Source organism: Thalassophryne amazonica, chromosome 5 (assembly GCF_902500255.1).
Source record: "Thalassophryne amazonica chromosome 5, fThaAma1.1, whole genome shotgun sequence".
NCBI classification, from domain to species: domain Eukaryota; kingdom Metazoa; phylum Chordata; class Actinopteri; order Batrachoidiformes; family Batrachoididae; genus Thalassophryne; species Thalassophryne amazonica.
The window spans coordinates 103,227,399-103,249,773 of NC_047107.1; the positions used below are offsets into that span (position 1 = coordinate 103,227,399).

The window sequence follows — 22,375 nt, forward strand, 5'->3', positions numbered from 1 at the left end:
TGTAGATGTAAATTATGACAAAAATGGTTACTTACAGATGTATCGCAGCCAACAACATGAAATCTGCATGGTGCTTTAAATTTACTGCAGAACTTAATATGGTCCACATACTGCAAAAGGAAAAAAAAATGACAGAAGCTGACGTATAAAACACCTCAGAGTTTGGCAGATGGTGACTGCGACCAACCTGTGCTAAAAGTGTCACAACAACTCACTTTGAAAAGAAAAGATTTTGCAAAATACCTTTTCCCTGGGAATCTTTTTTTTGGCACAGCCTTCGCAAATCATTGGGTACTTTGGACAGATTTCATCATGGGCCTAGAAATGAAACCAGGACTGGGTCATTAGGAGAGTATGAGGGCACTGGGCAAGAAAATATGATGAAGCATCATGTATTACAATTTGTTTTCCCTCTTATTCAACAGATTTAGCTTATAGTATAGGGAAAGCAGCTTTCACTGTAATGCTGCGTTTACACATAGGCAGGGCACGTTACAAATGTCATTCTTGGCACATTCCTGACATTCTTAACGTGACTTAACTCATCTGAATAAGTTTCTTAACAATGCGTGTTGGTGCGTGATATTCGTGATTTTCGTGGAGCATGTTTTTGGCTGTCAAGAAATCTTCCACGAATGTCACGCACCACCCTCATTTCGCCTCATGTCGTAGAGGTCGCAACAAATTAGAGGTCATCCATGTCTTTATGTCTGTAAGACAATCCTGCAGTTTAGCTAATTGGTGTGTGTCCTCTGGCTTCATGGATAGATAAAGCTGGGTATCATCTGCGTAATAATGAAAATTTAAGCAATGCCGTCTAATAATACTGCCTAAGGGAAGCATGTATAAAGTGAATAAAATTGGTCCTAGCACAGAACCTTGTGGAACTCCATAATTAACCTTAGTCTGTGAAGACGATTCCCCATTTACATGAACAAATTGTAATCTATTAGATAAATATGATTCAAACCACAGCAGCGCAGTGCCTTTAATACCTATGGCATGCTCTAATCTCTGTAATAAAATTTTATGGTCAACAGTATCAAAAGCAGCACTGAGGTCTAACAGAACAAGCACAGAGATGAGTCCACTGTCTGAGGCCATAAGAAGATCATTTGTAACCTTCACTAATGCTGTTTCTGTACTATGATGAATTCTAAAACCTGACAAACTCTTCAAATAGACCATTCCTCTGCAGATGATCAGTTAGCTGTTTTACAACTACCCTTTCAAGAATTTTTGAGAGAAAAGGAAGGTTGGAGATTGGCCTATAATTAGCTAAGATAGCTGGGTCAAGTGATGGCTTTTTAAGTAATGGTTTAATTACTGCCACCTTAAAAGCCTGTGGTACATAGCCAACTAATAACGATAGATTGATCATATTTAAGATCGAAGCATTAAATAATGGTAGGGCTTCCTTGAGCAGCCTGGTAGGAATGGGGTCTAATAGACATGTTGATGGTTTGGATGAAGTAACTAATGAAAATAACTCAGACAGAACAATCGGAGAGAAAGAGTCTAACCAAATACCGGCATCACTGAAAGCAGCCAAAGATAACGATACGTCTTTGGGATGATTATGAGTAATTTTTTCTCTAATAGTTAAAATTTTATTAGCAAAGAAAGTCATGAAGTCATTACTAGTTAAAGTTAAAGGAATACTCGGCTCAATAGAGCTCTGACTCTTCGTAAGCCTGGCTACAGTGCTGAAAAGAAACCTGGGGTTGTTCTTATTTTCTTCAATTAGTGATGAGTAGTAAGATGTCCTAGCTTTACGGAGGGCTTTTTTATAGAGCAACAGACTCTTTTCCCAGGCTAAGTGAAGATCTTCTAAATTAGTGAGACGCCATTACGGGTTATCTGCTTTAAGCTGCGAGTTTGTGAGTTATACCAGAGTCAGGCACTTCTGATTTAAAGCTCTCTTTTTCAGAGGAGCTACAGCATCCAAAGTTGTCTTCAATGAGGATGTAAAACTATTGACGAGATACTCTATCTCACTTACAGAGTTTAGGTAGCTACTCTGCACTGTGTTGGTATATGGCATTAGAGAACATAAAGAAGGAATCATATCCTTAAACCTAGTTACAGTGCTTTCTGAAAGACTTCTAGTCTAATAAAACTTATTCCCCACTGCTGGGTAGTCCATCAGAGTAAATGTAAATGTTATTAAGAAATGATCAGACAGAAGGGAGTTTTCAGGGAATACTGTTAAGTTTTCAATTTCCATACCATAAGTCAGAACAAGATCTAAGATATAATTAAAGTGGTGGGTGGACTCATTTACATTTTGAGCAAAGCCAACTGAGTCTAATAATAGATTAAATGCAGTGTTGAGGCTGTCATTCTCAGTATCTGTGTGGATGTTAAAATCGCCCACTATAATTATCTTATCTGAGCTAAGCACCAAGTCAGACAAAAGGTCTGAAAATTCACTGAGAAACTCACAGTAACGACCAGGTGGACGATAGATAATAACAAATAAAACTGGTTTTTGGAACTTCCAATTTGGATGGACAAGACTAAGAGTCAAGCTTTCAAATGAATTAAAGCTCTGTCTGGGTTTTTGATTAATTAACAAGCTGGAATGGAAGATTGCTGCTAATCCTCCACCTCGGCCCGTGCTACGAGCATTCTGGCAGTTAGTGTGACTCAGGGGTGTTGACTCATTTAAACTAACATATTCATCCTGCTGTAACCAGGTTTCTGTAAGGCAGAATAAATCAATATGTTGATCAATTATTATATCATTTACTAACAGGGACTTTTTATGCTTAAATAGATTTTTGCTGGTTATTGGTGGTCTGGGAGCAGGCACCGTCTCTACGGGGATGGGGTAATGAGGGGATGGCAGGGGGAGAGAAGCTGCAGAGAGGTGTGTAAGACTACAACTCTGCTTCCTGGTCCCAACCCTGGACAGTCACGGTTTGGAGGATTTAAGAAAATTGGCCAGATTTCTAGAAATGAGAGCTGCTCCATCCAAAGTGGGATGGATGCCGTCTCTCCTAACAAGACCAGGTTTTCCCCAGAAGCTTTGCCAATTATCTATGAAGCCCACCTCATTTTTTGGACACCACTCAGACAGCCAGCAATTCAAAGAGAACATGCGGCTAAACATGTCACTCCCGGTCCGATTGGGGAGGGGCCCAGAGAAAACTACAGAGTCCGACATTGTTTTTGCAAAGTTACACACCGATTCAATGTTAATTTTAGTGACCTCCGATTGGCGTAACCGGGTGTCATTACTGCCGACGTGAATTACAAGGTTAAAGGTGACATTCATTGAGCAAGATCAAAGCTTTGGCCCATTGGAAATATAAAGGGGACATTTTTTAAAGGCTTTTAACTCTTGTCAGATGACTGGCCAATGGTTTGGTTACTATCTGACATCAATGGGAAGCCATAAGTAGGTTTTGGAAATATGACACTGGATTTGACCTTGACTTACTGTCAAAGGACCTGATTTACAAGGAATACTCTCACCTTGATGTTCTTTAAAAGAAAGGGTTCTTTGCAGTACTTGCAGTTGAGGGTCCTCTCTGGACATTCTCGCTCATTGTGGCGTTCCTGTTCGTTGGCCCTCATCAGCTCTTTACAGGAAGGACAGAGGATAATCGTGAAGTCGCAGCAGTCTTCATGGCTGGCCTGATGGTAACAACAGCTACGTCATCACAGAGCTTTACTGCGTCCGACAAAGATCCTCTTACCAGCATGCCACAAAACTCAATGATGGAAGGTTTGAATAGAAATACAGGCACACTACACATGCAGAGGTTAGATGATGAAAATAAAGCACTGATTACACAGGGAGATGATGCGAAGGAAAAAAAAAATGAATCAGACTTGTCGTCAATATACAGATATTTCAATGGGAGATCTTTCCCATAAAATGACTAAAGCTGATTAGCCATATAAATGCCTTTATCATTATGAAAACAGTTCATCCAGAAGAACCCTGAAAGTGCTTTTTATATTTAAATTTATTTGCATGGAATTTTCAAAAAAAGGCCACACCACCTCTAAGTTAAAACACAATCAAATGAAAGTAAACATTACATTCAGGTATACTGTAGACAATTGGCAGTTTTTGGGCTATGTATCGAAACAAAACTGAAGATTGTGAATGTGCAAACTGCCCGTCTCCACAAAGTAGACACATTAACTGTCTCAATAAATCAGTGTCTGGTGGGAATTTCTCACATATGAATGTGCACCTCAAATTCTTTGACAGTTCCCGTCCACGTGCAGCCTTCATTTGGACATACAGCTGCCAAGGCCTCCACTTCTCTTCGAGCCGCGTTGTCCGGAAAAGCCTGGATGGAGAAACAGGGCATGTTGTGGGCGGCTGTCTAGTTGGCGTCTTCAATTACAGTGTTGCAGATTTTGTTACGACAGTAAAAGATTTATGTGCTGCATCGTTTTACTCAGGAGATCAACTTTTCTCTCGTAGCTTTAATTCCTTTTCTCAGCAGTCTCCATTCTGGGGACATGAGTTTCTCCATCTACTGTCCAGACTGTCAAGAATTATACAGCAGTCAGAAGGTATAAGTCAGTGACGCGTTGCGTTCATTGCACTGAAGTAAAAGTACTAAAAAAAAAAACAAAAAAAAAACAAACAGTTTTCAGAACTACTAGAAGTCGCGGCAAAATTTTATTGTTCCTGCATTCATGGTAAATGCCCATCAGATGGAGATATCGCTCCATTTCAAGGAACCTTGAGTAAAGACTTCTGTGGCACACGACAACCAACCTGTTGCTTATATTAATTGCTAAGTCACACTAGAGCAGGGATGCCCAAGTTCGGTCCTCGAGATCTACCTTCCAAACACTCTTAGTTGTCTCCCTGCTGCAACACACCTGAATCCAATGAAAGGCTCATTAAAAGCCTACTAACGAGTCTTTAATTGGGCCCTGCACTAGAGTATTAGACAGATCTGTTAAAAAATTTGTCATGAAGATGGGGGAAAATAAAACAAAAACAAAACATACAAGCCCCAGCAGACTGTAAGTCACACTGTTAAATGTTTTACATTATTATTCTATGCTTGGTTCCGCAAGGGTGGTGGCCAAGTGATTGGTACACTTGACTTCAGTGCGGAGGTTCGCGGTTTGAACCCCACCCCTGTCACATCTCTCCATATAATGTGGAGTTACGTCAGGAAGTGCATTAGCTTGCACCAAATTAACATGCAGATCCTCACCGGATCTGCTGTGGTGACCCCGAGTGAAAACAAGGGAGCAGATGAAGGGACATACTTTCTGTTTTTATTTATGAAAATATATATTTATAGAGTTCAATGAATAAACCCTCTGGTTTCCTCAGGATTCAAACGTTATATTATTCAAACTGGCAGTATTAATGAATTATATATCCTGATAAATATTAATATCAGTTAAAATGAGGGGAAAAATGTGATTACTGTATTTTCCAGAGCAATGCATGTTTTGTTTGTTTTTACTAGTTTATAGGCCCTGCGAATTATACTCTACTGCAACTTACATACAGAAAAAAAATCATTTGTTATTAATAGTAATTATAACGATTTATATAGGACTTTCACAGGAATCAAAGCACTATAAACCAAATAAACAAATCATAAAAGAATAAATACCATTAAAGGGTCCCTGCCACGCTATGACGTTTTTACATATTCTTGAAAATAAAAAAAGCTTTTTCCACGTTGTCTTTGTTTTTTTTTTTACCATAAAATTACACTGAACAAGTATTTAGATGTTTCGTTACCCATCTGAGAATCTGAATTTACCGCCTCCGAGTTGACCTATTTTTTTGCTGCGACGGATGTGACGTCATTTGGGTAAATGTGTCACAGAGCGACTCTGTTTACCAATACGGCAGACACGTACAGCGAAGGCATAGTGCGCGATTATAGCGAAGATTTAAGTGACATATCGATTGTTTTTGAAGAAGAAGAGGAAGTTTCTGATGAAGAGATTAACGGCGTAAATAATGAGCGGCTCCAAACCGCATATGTTCCAGCTGAACGCAACAGAAAGAGGATGAAGCGCAGCTGTCAGCTGACAGCAGCAGCGCTGAGGAGGACGATATAAGCTGCTGAATGGTTTGTTCACTCATCACCTTTTCTTATAAATGATAATTTATTCCTGGCAGTGTGTTTGTGTATGCAAAAAATATTTCAGCAGCACAGCGTGCTTAAATTCAGGAGTTTGTTCTAAAATCACTGAAAATAAAGTTTCTGTACATTCTGTATATATTTAATCATTTATAAGTCAGTTTCTTGTGATTGCTAATTCTTCACTTTTTATTCAAAGCAAATGATTGCAAATCTTTATCTGAAAAGCTGTGGACACACATGGATGGGGGAAAAAGATTTATAAATAAAAGAAAATTTTACTTCTATATCTGTTGTCAAATTTTATCAGGCATAATATTGTAGAAAAATGTTTATGCTAAATGGAGACTTACCTGTCTAAAATACACATACAGAACATCTGTAATCAAATTGTATCACATCTTTGTATCATTGCATCACATCACATACTTTGAATGAACATAAGTCTGAACAAAAAACAGGCTGTTCAGTTTACATGCATATGTATATTTGGAAAACACAAAAATCTTAATGTTCTGTTTTTTTCAGGTGCCCATGTGAACACAGTCAGCTGATGCCACTCGTGAGTGAGTTTCGCTGTTGCAGGGAAATTTCTGCAGTCTTGGTGGAGATGCAACATGGTGGCGAAAATCCTCAATGTGTCACACAGCTGGCTAGTTTCTCGATTGTGTGTTTGGATGCAGATGTCCTCAGAGTGTCACACTATACATGATGTTCCACAGTACGAGTAAGCACATGAAATAGTTAGAAAGTTGCATTTCAAGGATTCAAAAGAATTTTATTGTCATATGCACTGTTGTGTGGACCGCTGAAGAGGAGATACCGCTGGCCCACCACCACCAGAGGGCGTCCTGCTTGAAGTGCGGGCTTCAAGCACGAGAGGGCGTAGGAGCAACAGAGTGACAGCTGTCACTCGTCAACAGCACCAGCTGTCACTCATTCTACCATCACCATAGAAGCCAGATTGCAACTCCACCTCCCCTCCGAGAAATCAGCTACCACTCAGGTAACATTCTCTGCAGTAATTTTGTTATATCTAAACATTGTTCTGTGTGCAGCCGTCATCCTGTGGATACAGTCTGTAGCTGGATTGGCGGATAGTGGGAGTTGCGACGTCTTCGCCTCTCACTCCTTCCAGGGAAGTGACTGACAGGAGCTGCACGGGTGTTTTCTGTTTCTGGAGGAAGAGGTTCTCCCTCCCGGAGGAACTGAGTACGGAGAGATTACTGGGTGTGTATCCACACACCCACCATTAACTGTTTCTGTTTCTGCCAGCAGTACCAGGTCCGACAACTGGAGACGGTGGCCACCTGGGACCCAGGACTTGGCAGCTCCGGTGTTCTTCAGATCCGTTGGCGGTGGAAGCCGTGTGGGATCCGGCTCTTCTCTGGACAGACGTCTTCTATCCTCAAGCCTGCCCACACGTCACCTTGTGTATGATTGACTGTACTCCTCCAATTAGGAGCAGAAGTCCCCATTAGGCGCCTGGGGATCAGCTCCAGATGTACATCCCTGCCTTGGTCAACAGCAGGGCTGAGCAAACCAAGACCGACCCATAACAAACGACACACACATAACACACAACACACATAAGCCGGCCCGGTACATAAACACATATAGAAAGCACACACGAAGTAAGGAAGAGAAAAAAAACCCTCATAGCCACTGCGTTACACAGCAGCAATGAGGAAAAAAAAAACTCTATCAGCACAGAAAAACAATGATCACACAGACAAACAAAGACGCAGGACGACAACCGAGATTTGAAAGTCCAGTTTATCAGAACACTCCGGAGGCAGCCTATTAGGCGCCATCAACGACCTTGTCCGACAATCCTGGAAGGGGGAGGGGCTCAGCCCTGAGCAGTCCACTGTCCACAGTCAACGTCAGAGCTGGAGAAGCTGAGGGGAGGGGGATGACCAGGGAGCGAGGCTTAAGTGTTGATCTTCTTGAGGAGGTTTTTTATCGCAGCGGCCTTGAAGTGCAGCTGTGTTTGGGGAAGCCAAATAAATATCCAGATTAGCAGACGCCTGAAAGATTCCACAGTTCTGAGAACAGAGTGGCTCTCAATACATCTGAATGTAGGATGTGGTCATTACTGACGGTCAAAGCGGTTTTCCAGAGCTGCAATCCTGCCCGAGATGGTTTCCAGCATGCGGTTAACGCCCGCCGACTGCGCAGTCACTGCCTTCCCAATCAAATCAATCATGTGGGGCAGCCTGGACGGCCAAATTATTGCTGCTTCCACCTTTTTAATTTTCCGGTAAACCAGCACCATGCCCGCTCCACACAGCAGAAAGCCGATCACCACCAAGAAAAATATATACACATCTTCAACGTCCTCCATAGACAGCGTGTAAAGGCATGGTTTACATGGTTTATAGAAAAAAGTAAAAATATTCAAATACAAAAAGAATGAACTGTTGTTTTGAACATCAATCCATGCTATTTTTTGTTGCAGAAAGTATCATCATATCGCATATCGGCAATTTGTGTGGTTGTGCTGGTGACACTTGGGAAGGCACAGAAGGGTGCCACTACCAGCTTGTGTTCGATCCAAAATAAGGAGTACTTTTCCATCACCATCAGCCGACCACACTGGCTTCCAGTTTCCTCCTCTGGAGTGAGGAGTTGGGCTCATCGGTGGTACCTGGTCCGCTTGGCAGCATCAGCCTCAGCTTTGTCCGTTCACGTTGGCTGCTCAGTGGAGGAGGATCATTAGTGGGGATTTCTGGTCAGTTTGGTGTTTTGCAGATCTGAAGAACCTCTTTTGCTGTCGCTCATATAGACTGAATAAAATGTTTTTTAACAAATTGTAAAACATTTCTCATTTGAATGAAACAATGTGAAACTTCATTTTCCACATATCACATGTTGGATATGTGGCTAACTTTCTCACTGTCAATCCTCCTCTTTTCCACTAAGGAAAGTATATTCTGAACCATGGTCTCTCTTGCTTTGTCTGCTTTTGTCTCCCTGCATTTTCATTCAAATGAAGGGTTGTCACCAAACTCCTAAAACAGAAGTTAAAACAACATTAATAAAAACATCCCTGCCTCCCAATCCTCTCTGCACCCGACCCCCATGGCCCCCTGTGCAGGTGGTGAACCCACAGGAGAGCGGGCCCACGTCGCTCTTTCGGGCTGAGCCCAGCTGGGCCCCATGGGCTAAGGCCCGACCACCAGGCGCTCGCGCGCGAGCCCCAACCCCAGGCCTGGCTCCAGGGTGGGGCCCCGGCTCCGCCATACCGGGCGACATCTCGGTCGTTGATTTTTTGCTGGTCATGGAGGTTATGAACTGACCTTAGTCTGACCTGTCACCTAGGACCTGTTTGCCTTGGGAGACCCAACAGAGAGCACAAAACCCCCGGCAAGATAGCTCCTAGGATCATCCGGGTACTCAAACTGTCCAGGTGGCGGTCGAGGGTGGGTGGCCCGGTGGCCCGGTCCATGCTCACAGCCAATGGCTGTTGGGACGTGTAATGTCAACTCGCTAGGGGGGAAAGAGCCTGAGCTTGTGCGGGAGGTTGAGAGATACCGACTAGAGATAGTCGGGCTCACCTCCACGCACAGATTGGGCTCTGGTACCTAACTCCTGGAGAGGGGCTGGACGCTTCATTTTTCTGGCGTTGCCCACGAGGAGAGGCGGAAAGCTGGGGTCACATTGCTTATTGCTCCCCAGCTCAGTCGCCGTGTGTTGGAGTTCATTCCGGTGAACGAGAGGGTCGCGTCCCTACGCCTTCGGGTCAGGGACAGGTCTCTCACCATTGTCTCGGCCTACGGGCCAAGCAGCAGTGCAGAGTATCCGACCTTCCTGGAGTCCCTGCGAGGGGTACTAGATAGCCCTCCGCCTGGGGACTCCACTGTTCTCCTGGGGGATTTCAACGCCCACGTGGGCGGCGACAGTGAGACCTGGAGGGGGGTGATCGGGAAGCACGGCCTCCCCGATCTGAACCCGAGTGGTGTTCAGTTGTTGGACTTCTGTGCTAGTCACAGTTTGTCCATCACGAACACCATGTTCGAGCACAAGGGTGTCCATAAGTGCACGTGGCACCAGGACACCCTGAGCCGGAGGTCGATGATCGACTTTGTAGTCATATCATCTGACCTTCGGCCACGTGTCTTGGAAACTCGGGTGAAGAGAGGGGCAGAGCTGTCGATCGATCACCACCTGGTGGTGAGTTGGATCCGCTGGGAGGGGAGGAAGCCGGTCAGACCTGGCAGGCCCAAACGTATCGTGAGGGTCTGCTAGGAACGACTGGCAGAACCCTCTGTCAGTGAGGTCTTCAATTCCCACCTCCGGGAGAGCTTCTCCCAGATCCTGGGGGAGGTTGGAGACATGGAGTCTGAGTGGACCATGTTTTCAACCTCCACTGTTGATGCGGCCGCTCATAGCTGTGGTCGCAAGGTCTCTGGTGCCTGTCGCGGCGGCAATTCCCAAACCCGGTGGTGGACACCGGAAGTAAGGGATGCCATCAAGCTGAAGAAGGAGTCCTACTTATCTTTGTTGGTAAGTGGGACCCCAGAAGCAGCTGACAGGTACTGGCAGGCCAGGCGTGCCGCAGCCCGTGCGGTCGCAGAGGCAAAAACTCGGGTCTGGGAGGAGTTCGGGGAGGCTATGGAGGAGGACTATCGGTTGGCCTCGAAGAGATTCTGGCAAACCGTCCGACGCCTCAGGAGGCGGAAGCAGCTCTCCACCAGCACTGTTTACGGTGCGGGTGGGGAGCTGTTGACCCTGACTGGGGATGTTGTCGGGCGGTGGAAGGAGTACTTCAAGGACCTCCGCAATCCCATCCTCACGTCTTCCGAAGAGGAAGCAGAGACTGGGGACTCAGAGGCGGACTCATCCTTACCCAGGCCGAAGTCACCGAGGTGGTTAGAAAGCTCCTCGGTGGCAAGGCTCCTGGGGTGGATGAAATCCGTCCTGAGTACCTTAAGTCTCTGGATGTTGTGGGACTGTCTTGGCTGACACGCCTCTGCAACATCGCGTGGCAATCGGTGACAGTGCCTCTGGATTGGCAGACCGGGGTGGTGGTCCCTCTGTTTAAGAAGGGGGACCGGAGGGTGTGTTCCAACTATAGGGGGATCACACTCCTCAGCCTCCCCAGTAAGGTCTATTCCAGAGTACTGGAGAGGAGAATTCGACCAATGGTCGAACCTCGGATTCAGGAGGTGCAGTGTGGTTTTCGTCCTGGTCACGGCACACTGAACCAGCTCTACACGCTCCATCGGCTGCTCGAGGGTTCATGGGAGTTCGCCCAACCAGTCCACATGTGTTTTGTGGATCTGGAGAAGGCGTTCGACCGTGTCCCTCGGGGCACCCTGTGGGGAGTGCTCCGGGAGTACGGGGTCCAGGGTCCTTTGCTAAGGGCTATCCGGTCCCTGTACGACCGCAGCAGGAGCTTGGTTCGCATTGCCGGTAGTAAGTCAAACCTGTTTCCAGTGCACGTTGGCCTCCGCCAGGGCTGCCCTTTGTCACCGGTTCTGTTCATTATTTTTATGGACAGAATTTCTAGGCGCAGCCAGGGTGTAGAGGGGTCTGGTTTGGGAACCACAGAATCTCGTCTCTGCTGTTTGTAGACGATGTGGTTCTGTTGGCTTTGTCAAATCAGGACCTTCAGCGTGCACTGGGGCGGTTTGCAGCCGAGTGTGAAGCGTCCGGGATGAAAATCAGCACCTCCAAATCCGAGGCCATGGTTCTCGACCGGAAAAAGGCGCTTTGCCCTCTTCAGGTCGGTGGAGTGTCCTTGCCTCAAGTGGAGGAGTTTAAGTATCTTGGGGTCTTGTTCACGAGTGAGGGACGGATGGAGCGTGAGATCGATAGATGGATCCGTGCAGCATCTGCAGTGATGCAGTCGCTGTATCGGACCGTCGTGGTGAAGAGAGAGCTGAGTAGGGGGGCAAAGCTCTCGATTTACCAATCGATCTACGTTCCAATCCTCACCTATGGTCATGAGATTTGGCTCATGACCGAAAGAACGAGATCGCGAGTACAAGCGGCCGAGATGAGTTTCCTCCGCAGGGTGGCTGGGCGCTCCCTTAGAGATAGGGTGAGGAGCTCGGTCACTCGGGAGGAGCTCGGAGTCGAGCCGCTGCTGAGGTGGCTCGGGCATCTTTTCCGGATGCCCCCTGGACGCCTCGCTGGAGAGGTGTTCCGGGCACGTCCCATTGGGAGGAGGCCCCGGGGAAGACCCAGGACACGCTGGAGGGACTACATCTCTCGGCTGGCTTGGGAACGCCTTGGGGTTCCCCCGGAGGAGCTGGGGGAGGTGTGTGTGGATCGGGAGGTCTGGGCCGCTTTGCTTGAGCTGCTGCCCCCGCGACCCGACTCCGGATAAAGTGGAAGAAAATGGCTGGATGGATAATAAAAACATTGCTTATATACATTAAAAAAATGCTGTTTGAAAGTTAGGTTGTTACTGAGATAACATAGACAACTTACCTGCAAAGCTGACCCTGATATGAGAAGGAGACTCAATCACTAGTGGCATCGGCTGACTGTGTTCACAGGAGCACCTGAAAAAAAAACAGAACATTGACATTTTTGTGTTTTCCAAATATACATATGCATGTAAACTAAACATGCTGTTTTTTGTTCAGACTTATGTTCATTCAAAGTAGATTAGATGTGATACAATTTATGATTATAGATGTTCTGTATGTGTATTTCAGACAGGAAAGTCTCCATTTAGCATAAACATTTTTCTACATTATGCCTGATAAAATTTGACAACAGATATAAATTTTTCTTTTATTTAAAAATCTTTTCCCCCATCCATGTGGGTCTACAGCTTTTCAGATAAAGATTTGCAATCATTTGCTTTGAATAAAATGTGAAGAATTAACAATCACAAGAAACTGACTTAAAAATATAAATGATTAAATATATACAGAATGTACAGAAACTTTATTTTCAGTGATTTTAGAACAAACTCCTGAATTTAAGCACGCTGTGCTGCTCAAATATTTTTTTCATACACAAACACACCGTGCCAGGAATAAATGATCATTTATAAGAAACGGTGGAGTGAACAAACCATTGTGTGTCATCCTCCACAGCGCTGCTGCTGTCAGCTGACAGCTGCACTTCATCCTCTTTCTGTCGCATTCGGCTGGAACATATGCGGTTTGGAGCCGCTCATTATTTACACCGTTAATATCTTCATCAGAAACTTCCTCATCTTCTTCAAAAACAAATCGATATGTCACTTAAATCTTCGCTATAATCGCACACTATGCCTTCCCTGTCCATATCTGCCGTATTGGTAAACACATTTACTCGAATGACGTCACATCTGTCGCAGCGAAAAAGTAGGTCAACTCGGAGGGGGAAAATTCAAATTCTCAGATGGGTAACGAAACGTCTAAATACTTGTTCAGTGTAATTTTATGGTAAAAAAAAAACAAAAACAAAGACAACATGTTGAAAAAGCTTTTTTTATTCTACAAGAATATGTAAAAACGTCATAGCATGGCAGGGACACTTTAATAAAATGTACACTACAACAATACAAAAAAATCCCAAATTAAAGGGCTCATAACACAGAAAAAGGTGGGACTTTTCGTAGGTACAACTGACATGTTTTTTTTCCCTCTTCAAGGGGCATTTTTTTGACAGGTGTGACTTGCACTCTGGAAATACAGTACTGTATTTTTTCACAATTTCCCTCAGCCCTCACTTTAGCTTACTAATGAGCCTCTAAATCTCACAATACAGTAGCCCCAGGACTTCAAAGACTTGGACCTTTGTTATATCAACATGAACAATCACTTCTGTCCAGCAACTTTATGATTTCATAGGATTTTCCCAGGATTCTCTCGATCTCAAAGGCTGAGAACCCAGAGACATGACTGTCACTACCGAGACAAGTAAATCTCTCTAAATGTTTGACACTTTCACCGCATACTAACATAGTCCCAATAGCCACTTCCTGGAAGTCACTTAAGTCTAGATCTTTAGTCTTGATCCAGAACAATCACAAACCAAAACATTCCAACTCCGCACACAGCTTCTGAAATGCAGCAATCAAGGCATCAAGTGACATAGCAAAGATCACAGCATCATCAGCAAAGTAAAAGCAACTGATTATTTAAATCAGTTTAAAAATAGATTCAGCATTGTTGCAATCACAGAATCTTGGCTTAAAGATGACCTCATGGCTGATGTTCAAATGGAGGGATATGAGCTGTATTTTGTAAACAGAAGAGCTAAAAAAGGTGGAGGTATTGCTTTGTACACAAAAACAGATCTGACATGTACAATTGTAGAAGAAATGACAATTATAGATGATGTCATAGAAATTGTAACAGTGGAAATTGTACATGAAACATCTAAGAATATCCTAATCAGTTGCGTATACAGAGCACCAGACTCTTGCGTTGTGAAATTTACAGATAAAATAATAGAATTATTCCATCAAATCAAAAACAAGATGCTTTTTATGTGTGGAGACTTTAACATTAATATAGAAAGCTCCAGTTGCCAAAGAACAAGTGATTTTGTGAATTCAATGTATAGTTTGGGTTTATTCCCCTTGATAACAAAACCAACCAGAATTACATCGCAAAGTGCAACTGTATATAATATATATATATATATATATATATATATATATACATATACAATATATTCACAAATAGAACAGATGAAATTATTAAGAATGGGATCTTGATGACAGATCTTAGTGATCATTTACCAGTTTTTTCAATATTTAAATACAAAAATTGGTACAAGAAAAATAAATTTTAAAAGAGATAAGTCAGTAAAAGCCTTAGAGGCATTAAATTATGACCTTAAAAATCAAAATTGGGAAGAAGTTTATGTCGGCGATGTTAATGTAGCATATAATTCATTTATGAAAATACTGATGAAATCGTATAATAAAAACTGTAAATTAAAAAAATTAGTAAGAAAAGAGTAAATAAACCATGGCTGACTAAGGGAATAAAAAACGCTTGTGTAAAGAAAAACTATTTATATAGGTGCTTTTTAAAAATGCAAACAAAGGAAACAGAACACAGATACAAAAAATATAAAAATAAACTACTGACAATAATTAGGAAACAAAAAAAAAAGATTATTATAGTGAACAATTAAATAAGAGTAAAGATAATACAAAGGCAACATGGGGAATTATAAATAGTGTGATTAAAAGTGATGGAGCGAAATCAACGTTTCCAAATTACTTTGTCAAGGAAAATAAAGAGATATATGACATAAAAGAAGTTGCAAATTAGTTTAATGATTATTTTTCAAATGTGGGATCAAGTGGGAAATGAACTAATAGTAGAAGATAAATTAAATACACTTGTAAATACGGTCAATAGTATTTTCCTTGACAATGTGGAAAAAGATGAAATAAGAAATATTGTAAAAAACTGTGTAAGCAAAAGATCAACTGACTATGAAGATTTAGACATGATGACTGTAAAAAGTATAATAGAAACTGTTATTGAACCATTCACTTACATTTGTAATCTGTCTCTGTCAACAGGAATTTTCCCCAGACGAAATGAAAATTGCCAAGGTAGTCCCATTATATAAAAATGGAGACAAACATAATTTTTCAAATTACAGGCCAGTGTCATTGCTTCCACAGTTTTCTAAAATTATGGAAAAAGTTTTTGTGACAAGGTTGGACAAATTCATTGAGAAACACATTTTAAATAATGCTCAGTATGGATTCAGAACAAAACATTCGACAGCTATGGCAATTATGGAATTAACAGAGAAAATATCAACAACAATAGATAATAAGGATTATTTTGTAAGTATTTTTATCGACCTGAAAAAAGCTTTTGATGTTATCGACCACTCAAGATTGCTTCACAAGTTACAACAATATGGAATTAGAGGTATTGCACATCAGTGGGTAAAAAGTTACTTAGAAAATAGAAAACAGTTTGTTCAGATAAATAATACTAAATCAGAATTGCGTAACATTATTTATGGAGTACCACAAGGGTCGGTACTTGGACCCAAACTGTCTATTTTGTATATCAATGACTTTGTTAATGTATCTCAAGTACTTGGCAGCATATTATTTGCTGATGATACAACATTATTTTACTCTGGATCAGATATACAGGAAGTAGTACAAGTGATAAATACAGAGTTGGAAAAAGTTAAACATTGGTTTGATATAAACAGATTGTCACTAAATCTTAATAAGACAAATTTCATATTGTTTAATGACAGAGTGGAAAAAAATTATGTGTCATTAAAAATAGATGGAATGGACATACAAAGGGTAAAAGAAACAAAATTTCTAGGAGTCATGATTGATGAAGATCTTACGTGGAAGTCACACATAAATTACACAAAAGGAAAAATAGCGAAAGCCATTGCTGTTTTGCATAAAGTAAAATTTTCGTTGAATAGTTATGGTTTATTAACATTGTACAATTCATTGATTGTCCCATATTTAACTTATTGTGTAGACATCTGGGGATCAACATGTAAAACTTATACACAACCATTATTTATTCTGCAGAAAAGATCCATCTAATCCATTATTCATTAAGTATAGGGTACTTAAATTTCATGATTTAGTTGATTTGAAAATATTACAAAGAATACACCAAGCTAATAAAAATACCTTACCAATAAACATTCAAAATATGTTTGAAAAAAGAGTAAGTAGTTATAATTTGAAAGGAATAGAAGTCTTTAAAAAAAAAACCAAGATTCAGAACCAAAGTAAAGGAACAGAGTATTGCAGTGAATGGTGTAAAATTATGGAACAACCTCAACAAAGAAATCAAAGAATCAAGGTCGCTTAAATTATTTAAAAAACGTATTAAACTAGATGTATTAAGTAAGTATGAAACTATGAAATAAGTCAGTGGGTTGTGACAAAGTCTAAAATGTAATCTGTTAATAATGTCTAAAATGTTTTAAGTCTAAAATGTAACCTGTTAAAAATGTAATCTTTTAAATAATGGCTAAAATTATGAAATAAGTCAGTGGTATGTGACAAAGTCAAAAAATGTAATCTGTTAAATAATGTTGAATAATGATGCTTAAAATTGAGATTGTATTGTAAAAAGGGGCAGAAAATATAAGACTTGTTCTTCCCTCTGCTCCTTTTCATTCATTGTCTTGTAATATTCATTTCTGCTTTTCTGTTTTTCTTTTAAATGAATGAAATAAATGTTGAAGAAAAAAAAAAAAAGTTAAACCATTCCTTGTCATCAAAGCCGCTGGTTTCCATAACCCTAACAAACAACCAGTCTATGCAGGCACTGAACAAAGTAGGAGCCAGAACAGATCCCTCACAGTACCCATGTATTGACCAGCTATGATGTCCAGCAACTTGTTGGGGATTCCACAATTCTCAAGATGTCCAAAAAGGCAGCCCAGAGACAAATGAGAGCAGCTAAAAGAAATTAACTGACATTCATAGGAAGGAAAAACTCCAATCAATCAAAAGGAAATAAAAAATGGCAACACAACTCTGAACTCTGGATCTTCTCAAGTTCATTTTGTTATATTTGAATTGTTTTTACAGTCTCAGTGTTTATTTCATTTGGGGGAAAAAGCCATTATCAAGACATCTTCTTCAATATGTTAAAAATGTACTTACACCACCTTGCTTGAGAATAGAAGTGGGCTCCTCAAACAGGTCTTCTTTGATACAGGCACTGCATTCCTGTGGGCCACAACTTAAAAGGAGACAAAATTTATTTTTTTTAAAGTACACATTCATAGTTGTATATATTGATAACCTGCTCTAATTGATTTCATGACTAGAACAAAGTAGATGTTGCAGCCATTTTTTAATATAAAATTAATTAAAAACAGAAATTAGGGAAAGACCTAGATCCATCTTTTGAGGAGAGGAAGTGGTCTGATGTAACTGAGGCAATAGGGAAAACTTTTCTGTGTAACAGGTTGATGAATAGTCAGTGTAGGATTCTGCACAGATTGCAACACAGGCCCCTCTCCCTCAACAACTTCCACAGAGCATCTGAGCACAGTCTAGAGGGGAGCTTTGATAGGATAGGCCTTTTTAACATTACCTCCCAGCAAACACAGTGGAACTAGAAAAGGGAAGCTGTACAGTGTTCTGGCAACCCCTTGGTGCCCCTGTGTACACCAAGCGCTCTTCAACAGATCTGTCTATTCCTACCTTGTACAGTGAGTTTCCTGATTTTGCGACATCAAGTCTCAAATGTATAATGTGTCTACAGGCAGTCTTTTTTTAAGGGTCTGTGACCTGCTCATATACACACACACACGACCCTTTACACCTTTAAAACTGCACTCTTCTGGATGATCTAACCCAAGGGTGGGCAATCATGTGCCATGAAGAGCTGAGATACTGCAGGTTTTCCTTACTACCAATCACCTCAGCAGGTGATTTCATTGACAATCAGGTGTTTATGTTCAGGGGAGATCCTCATCAGCAACTCACCAGCTGATGTGATTGGTTGCAAGGAAAACCTGTAGTGTCTCGAGCCTTGCTGCCCACCCCTGATCTAACCCGTCATTTTACAACAACATCACATTATTGGTAAATGGAAATGGTAAATGGACTGCATTTATATAGCGGTTTTTCATCTGCATCAGACGCTCAAAGCGCTTTACAAATAATTGTAAAAAATAATTACAAATAATACCTCACATTCACCCCGATGTCAGGGTGCTGCCACACAAGGCGCGCACTACAGACCGGGAGCAACTAGGGAATTACTGACCTTGCCCAAGGGCCCTTTATGATTTTCCAGTCAGGCTGGAATTTGAACCAAGGATCCTCTTGTCTCAAGCCCAACATATTAACCACTAGACCATCACCTCATCATTAATCAGTTCATTACTCATTAATTATTTCATCCTGTTTGTTCTCTTTATGGACTCAGTCGGGTCCATATGTATTTGGACAGGGCAGCGGACAAGACACACTTTTTGTAATTTTGCACCTGTAGACCAACACAATGTTGCTAAAATGAAACAATCAAGATATGCATATAGTGTTGATTACCTCTGCAAACAAAGTTGGACATTATGTTATCACCCATTTGTTTGTTTGTGAACAGCCTGGAGCCTTTAAAAAGCCCATTCAATGTACATTTTGCATTACATTTCAATCAAAAGTGCCTCAGTCACTCATTTGTGACAATGAGGTGCAAGCTGGCACACTCAATCAATGGACTAAGTTTGATCCGCATATAATCTGTATTGCAGATTTAGCGAATATTTGGTTCTTTTTAACATTGAAAAGCTCTTTTGATCTATATTTTTTTTGCATTATATTTTAGCCTATGAAAAGCCACTTCTAACATGACTTTGACCTTAAATTTTTTCCAAGGTAAAAATGTGTGGAATGGGAAACTAGTGTTGGCAAATGATTGTTTATTCATTGTTTATTCAGTGAAATACAAGCTGTCATAAAAATAACACTGAAACCCATATGTTTGTAAATATTATCGCCAACTGATATATCGGTTGGGCTCTATTGGTTTCCCAATTTAAATTTACCATTGTTTTATTTAACCATACCCTTTAATTTTCAGAAAATTAGCCAAAACAAATTACCAACAATAAAACTTTTTTCTGTATATTTAACATTTAGCCAGTCATACCTACCTTGACAGATACAAGGAGAAAGTTGGTTATCTCATGTAATCAATCTTCAAAAATAATTTTAAATAAATAAACAAATAAAATAACTTTCCAACCTATGAGAGACCAACCTTCCAGCCTTCAGGGAATGTGAATGTTTCATCCCTAATGTAAGTAAGTAAGTAAGTAATAAGTAAAACGGATCATTTTTGCCAAATACAGGACAGAAAAGTCACGCCAGACTCCGTTAAAACAAACGCTAAAATTAATACAGACAATGACATTCTCGGAGCCGATTATAAGGTGTCCAACAGTTACTTTTGTATTCACCTAAATTAAGCAGTGTTGCATCGGAACCCAGTTTTATGTTACACACTGTCAAATGTTTGGAAATCTACAAGCCTTGTTCAGCTGAGGTCTCAGTTTAATGTCACATCACCAAAAATCTCAGTTCAGTAGAATTACCTACTTTCTGACAAATTACATGTACGCCGATCTTTAAAGTGACACTTCACCAACGGGGTGCACTCTTGAGTTTTCTTTTAGCTGTGGATATATTAATATATAGCGGCGCGCTGTTAAATTTGAACTTCTGTAAAGGAAGGTTGGTACGGAGCTAGCATGCTAACAGCCACGACACTACACTCACCTCACAATTTTGTTGAAACAAAACGAACAAAAGCGGTGACCGCACTGGGCTTGCAAGGGCCTCCTCAGAATTTTCTGGCACGAATTGCACAAATGCTTGTCTTCTAGTTTGTTGGCCAGAATTTTCATTGGGAATCCCGGTTTGTTGCCTTCCAGGGAAGATGGTGGAGACGGCTCCTGTGCGGCCATTATTCCCCTTCAACAATGATGCTCAGCGGGGTGTGTTCAAGAACGCAAACACAGCCGGACGTGTTTTTAGTGACATTTGTCTACAACGGCGAATTATATGCACAGTTATGTAATTTATTACTGTTTATGTTAGCAACTGTCGGGTCTTCCTGACGAAGCAGAGGCGCTAAAACAAACACAACCCGACGCTTTAGATTCATTGAAACTGATTAAATCTACCACTAGGTGACGCAATGCCAAGAAGAGCGCGTCTGTAAGCAAAGCGCGAGCAGAAATGGGCTGCACTTGATTGGTCTTCTTCTTCTTCTTCTTCTTCTTATGGATTTCCGGCAGGCTGCGCGCCAGTCAGCGCATTGCTGCCTTTCACTGGCAGACCATGACTACTGCACTCTACTCACAGACTGCTGCAAGCCAGAGCTAAACACAAAATCCATCAGGGCTTTGTAGACCTCTTGCTGATGTGCAGACGGATCAAGCAGCACTATAATAGAAACAGACTCAAACCCAAGATCAAAAAGATGTGAGAAAAGAACTCTACTCTGCTCAGAAAATCTTTTACACTCCATCAGAACATGAGGGATAGTCTCCTTCTTTGTGCAGGTTTCACAAAATCCATTGTGGTGTTTACCGATTAGACATAGGTCAGCCGCCAGTCCACAGTGTCCCAACATCAGTCTTGTTAACAGTACTTGCTCCCTTCTGTTATTCCCCTGGGTTGGGTAGTCACCAAAAACAGACTTCTGCACACTATAAAAATGTCTACCCTTATTTCCATTGTCCCAATCCTTCTGCCATTGAGCCCACACTACTTTTTTAATCATGGCTTTATGTTCAGAGCTGCTATGAGCCACCTCAAGATCTACAGTGTCATGTCTTAAAGCATTCTTTGCAACCTGATCCACAATTTCATTACCCCTAACCCCCACATGTGCCGGGACCCACATGAAGCACACAGCTGACCCTCCCTTCTCCACTCTGAGCAAAGCAGTCAGCACCTCAACCACCAGATCAGGCCTACACCGGGAAGAGGCCGACTCCAAGGACTGCAATACAGCAGCTGAGTCAGAGCAGATGACAACCCTCTCCGGTCTCACTTCTTCCACCCATTCAAGAGCCCACACCATAGCCAGAATTTCAGCTGTAAATACTCCTACTCCATCAGGAAGTCGTCTGCCAAGACTCAGAGACAGAGCAGGAATAAAAATCCCAAATCCCCCTCTCCGGCTAGTGGGGTCAACGGACCCATCAGTAAACAATTGCAGATACCCATCCCAACTGTTCTGCATAGCCTCCCTCACCACAGTTACAGGACATATTCCCCCCTCCCCTTTAAGGCGATCTTTCACAGTCCAGTCCACTTCCACTTGAGGGAGTAGCCAAGTAGGAACCGCTGGCCAGACAACTACTGGAGCTGTATCCCTCTGACTGAGCTCTGGCAACTCACCCTTCATTTCTAAGATACACTTGATTGGTCCAACAGAAATTTGTCAAGTTAATGACAGTCAACAATACGCAGGAAAGCTTTATCTTCAATATAAAAGGAAAGTGTTTTGGTTTCATTTTCAAAACATTTGTTTTTGTTTGTTTGTTCATAAGGATTTTAGAGATCATGGGTACACAGTTCACACTATGAGGGTGCAGATGTTTTTTTTTTTTTCATAAAAGTCAGCTAATATTTCAAAAATATTAGCTGTTTGATCTCATAGTGAAAACAAATTGGATTAAAAAATACTGTGAGATTTTTTTTTTTAAGTATTAATGACTGGTTTAACTGAACTTCACTTGGGAATCTTGTATTCATCCCTATACTTGTTTGAAAGCCAAGAGGCTGTAAAAGTGACAACTTAATTGTTTTATATTAAAGATAGTGTGTGCTTATGTACTCT

At 41.5% G+C, this 22,375-nt stretch overlaps 1 protein-coding gene across 2 annotated transcripts in view; it reads right to left on the reverse strand.

Moving 5' to 3' along the window:
• Positions 1–20,679, reverse strand: part of traf2a (Tnf receptor-associated factor 2a) — a 39,645-nt gene extending 18,966 nt beyond the window's left edge. Inside the window, exons 1-6 of one of the 2 annotated variants that reach the window (XM_034171007.1) lie at positions 20,302–20,679; positions 17,674–17,752; positions 4,212–4,310; positions 3,481–3,642; positions 244–318; positions 36–110 (exon numbers count right to left, since the gene is read on the reverse strand). In XM_034171007.1, coding sequence (XP_034026898.1) covers positions 36–110; positions 244–318; positions 3,481–3,642; positions 4,212–4,310; positions 17,674–17,752; positions 20,302–20,489 — 678 coding nt within the window. In that variant the 5' untranslated portion in view covers positions 20,490–20,679. Of the gene's footprint in view, positions 1–35; positions 111–243; positions 319–3,480; positions 3,643–4,208; positions 4,311–17,673; positions 17,753–20,301 lie in introns of both variants that reach the window. The other variant, XM_034171008.1, reaches the window with a different exon arrangement.
• Between the last annotated feature and the right edge of the window lie 1,696 nt (positions 20,680–22,375).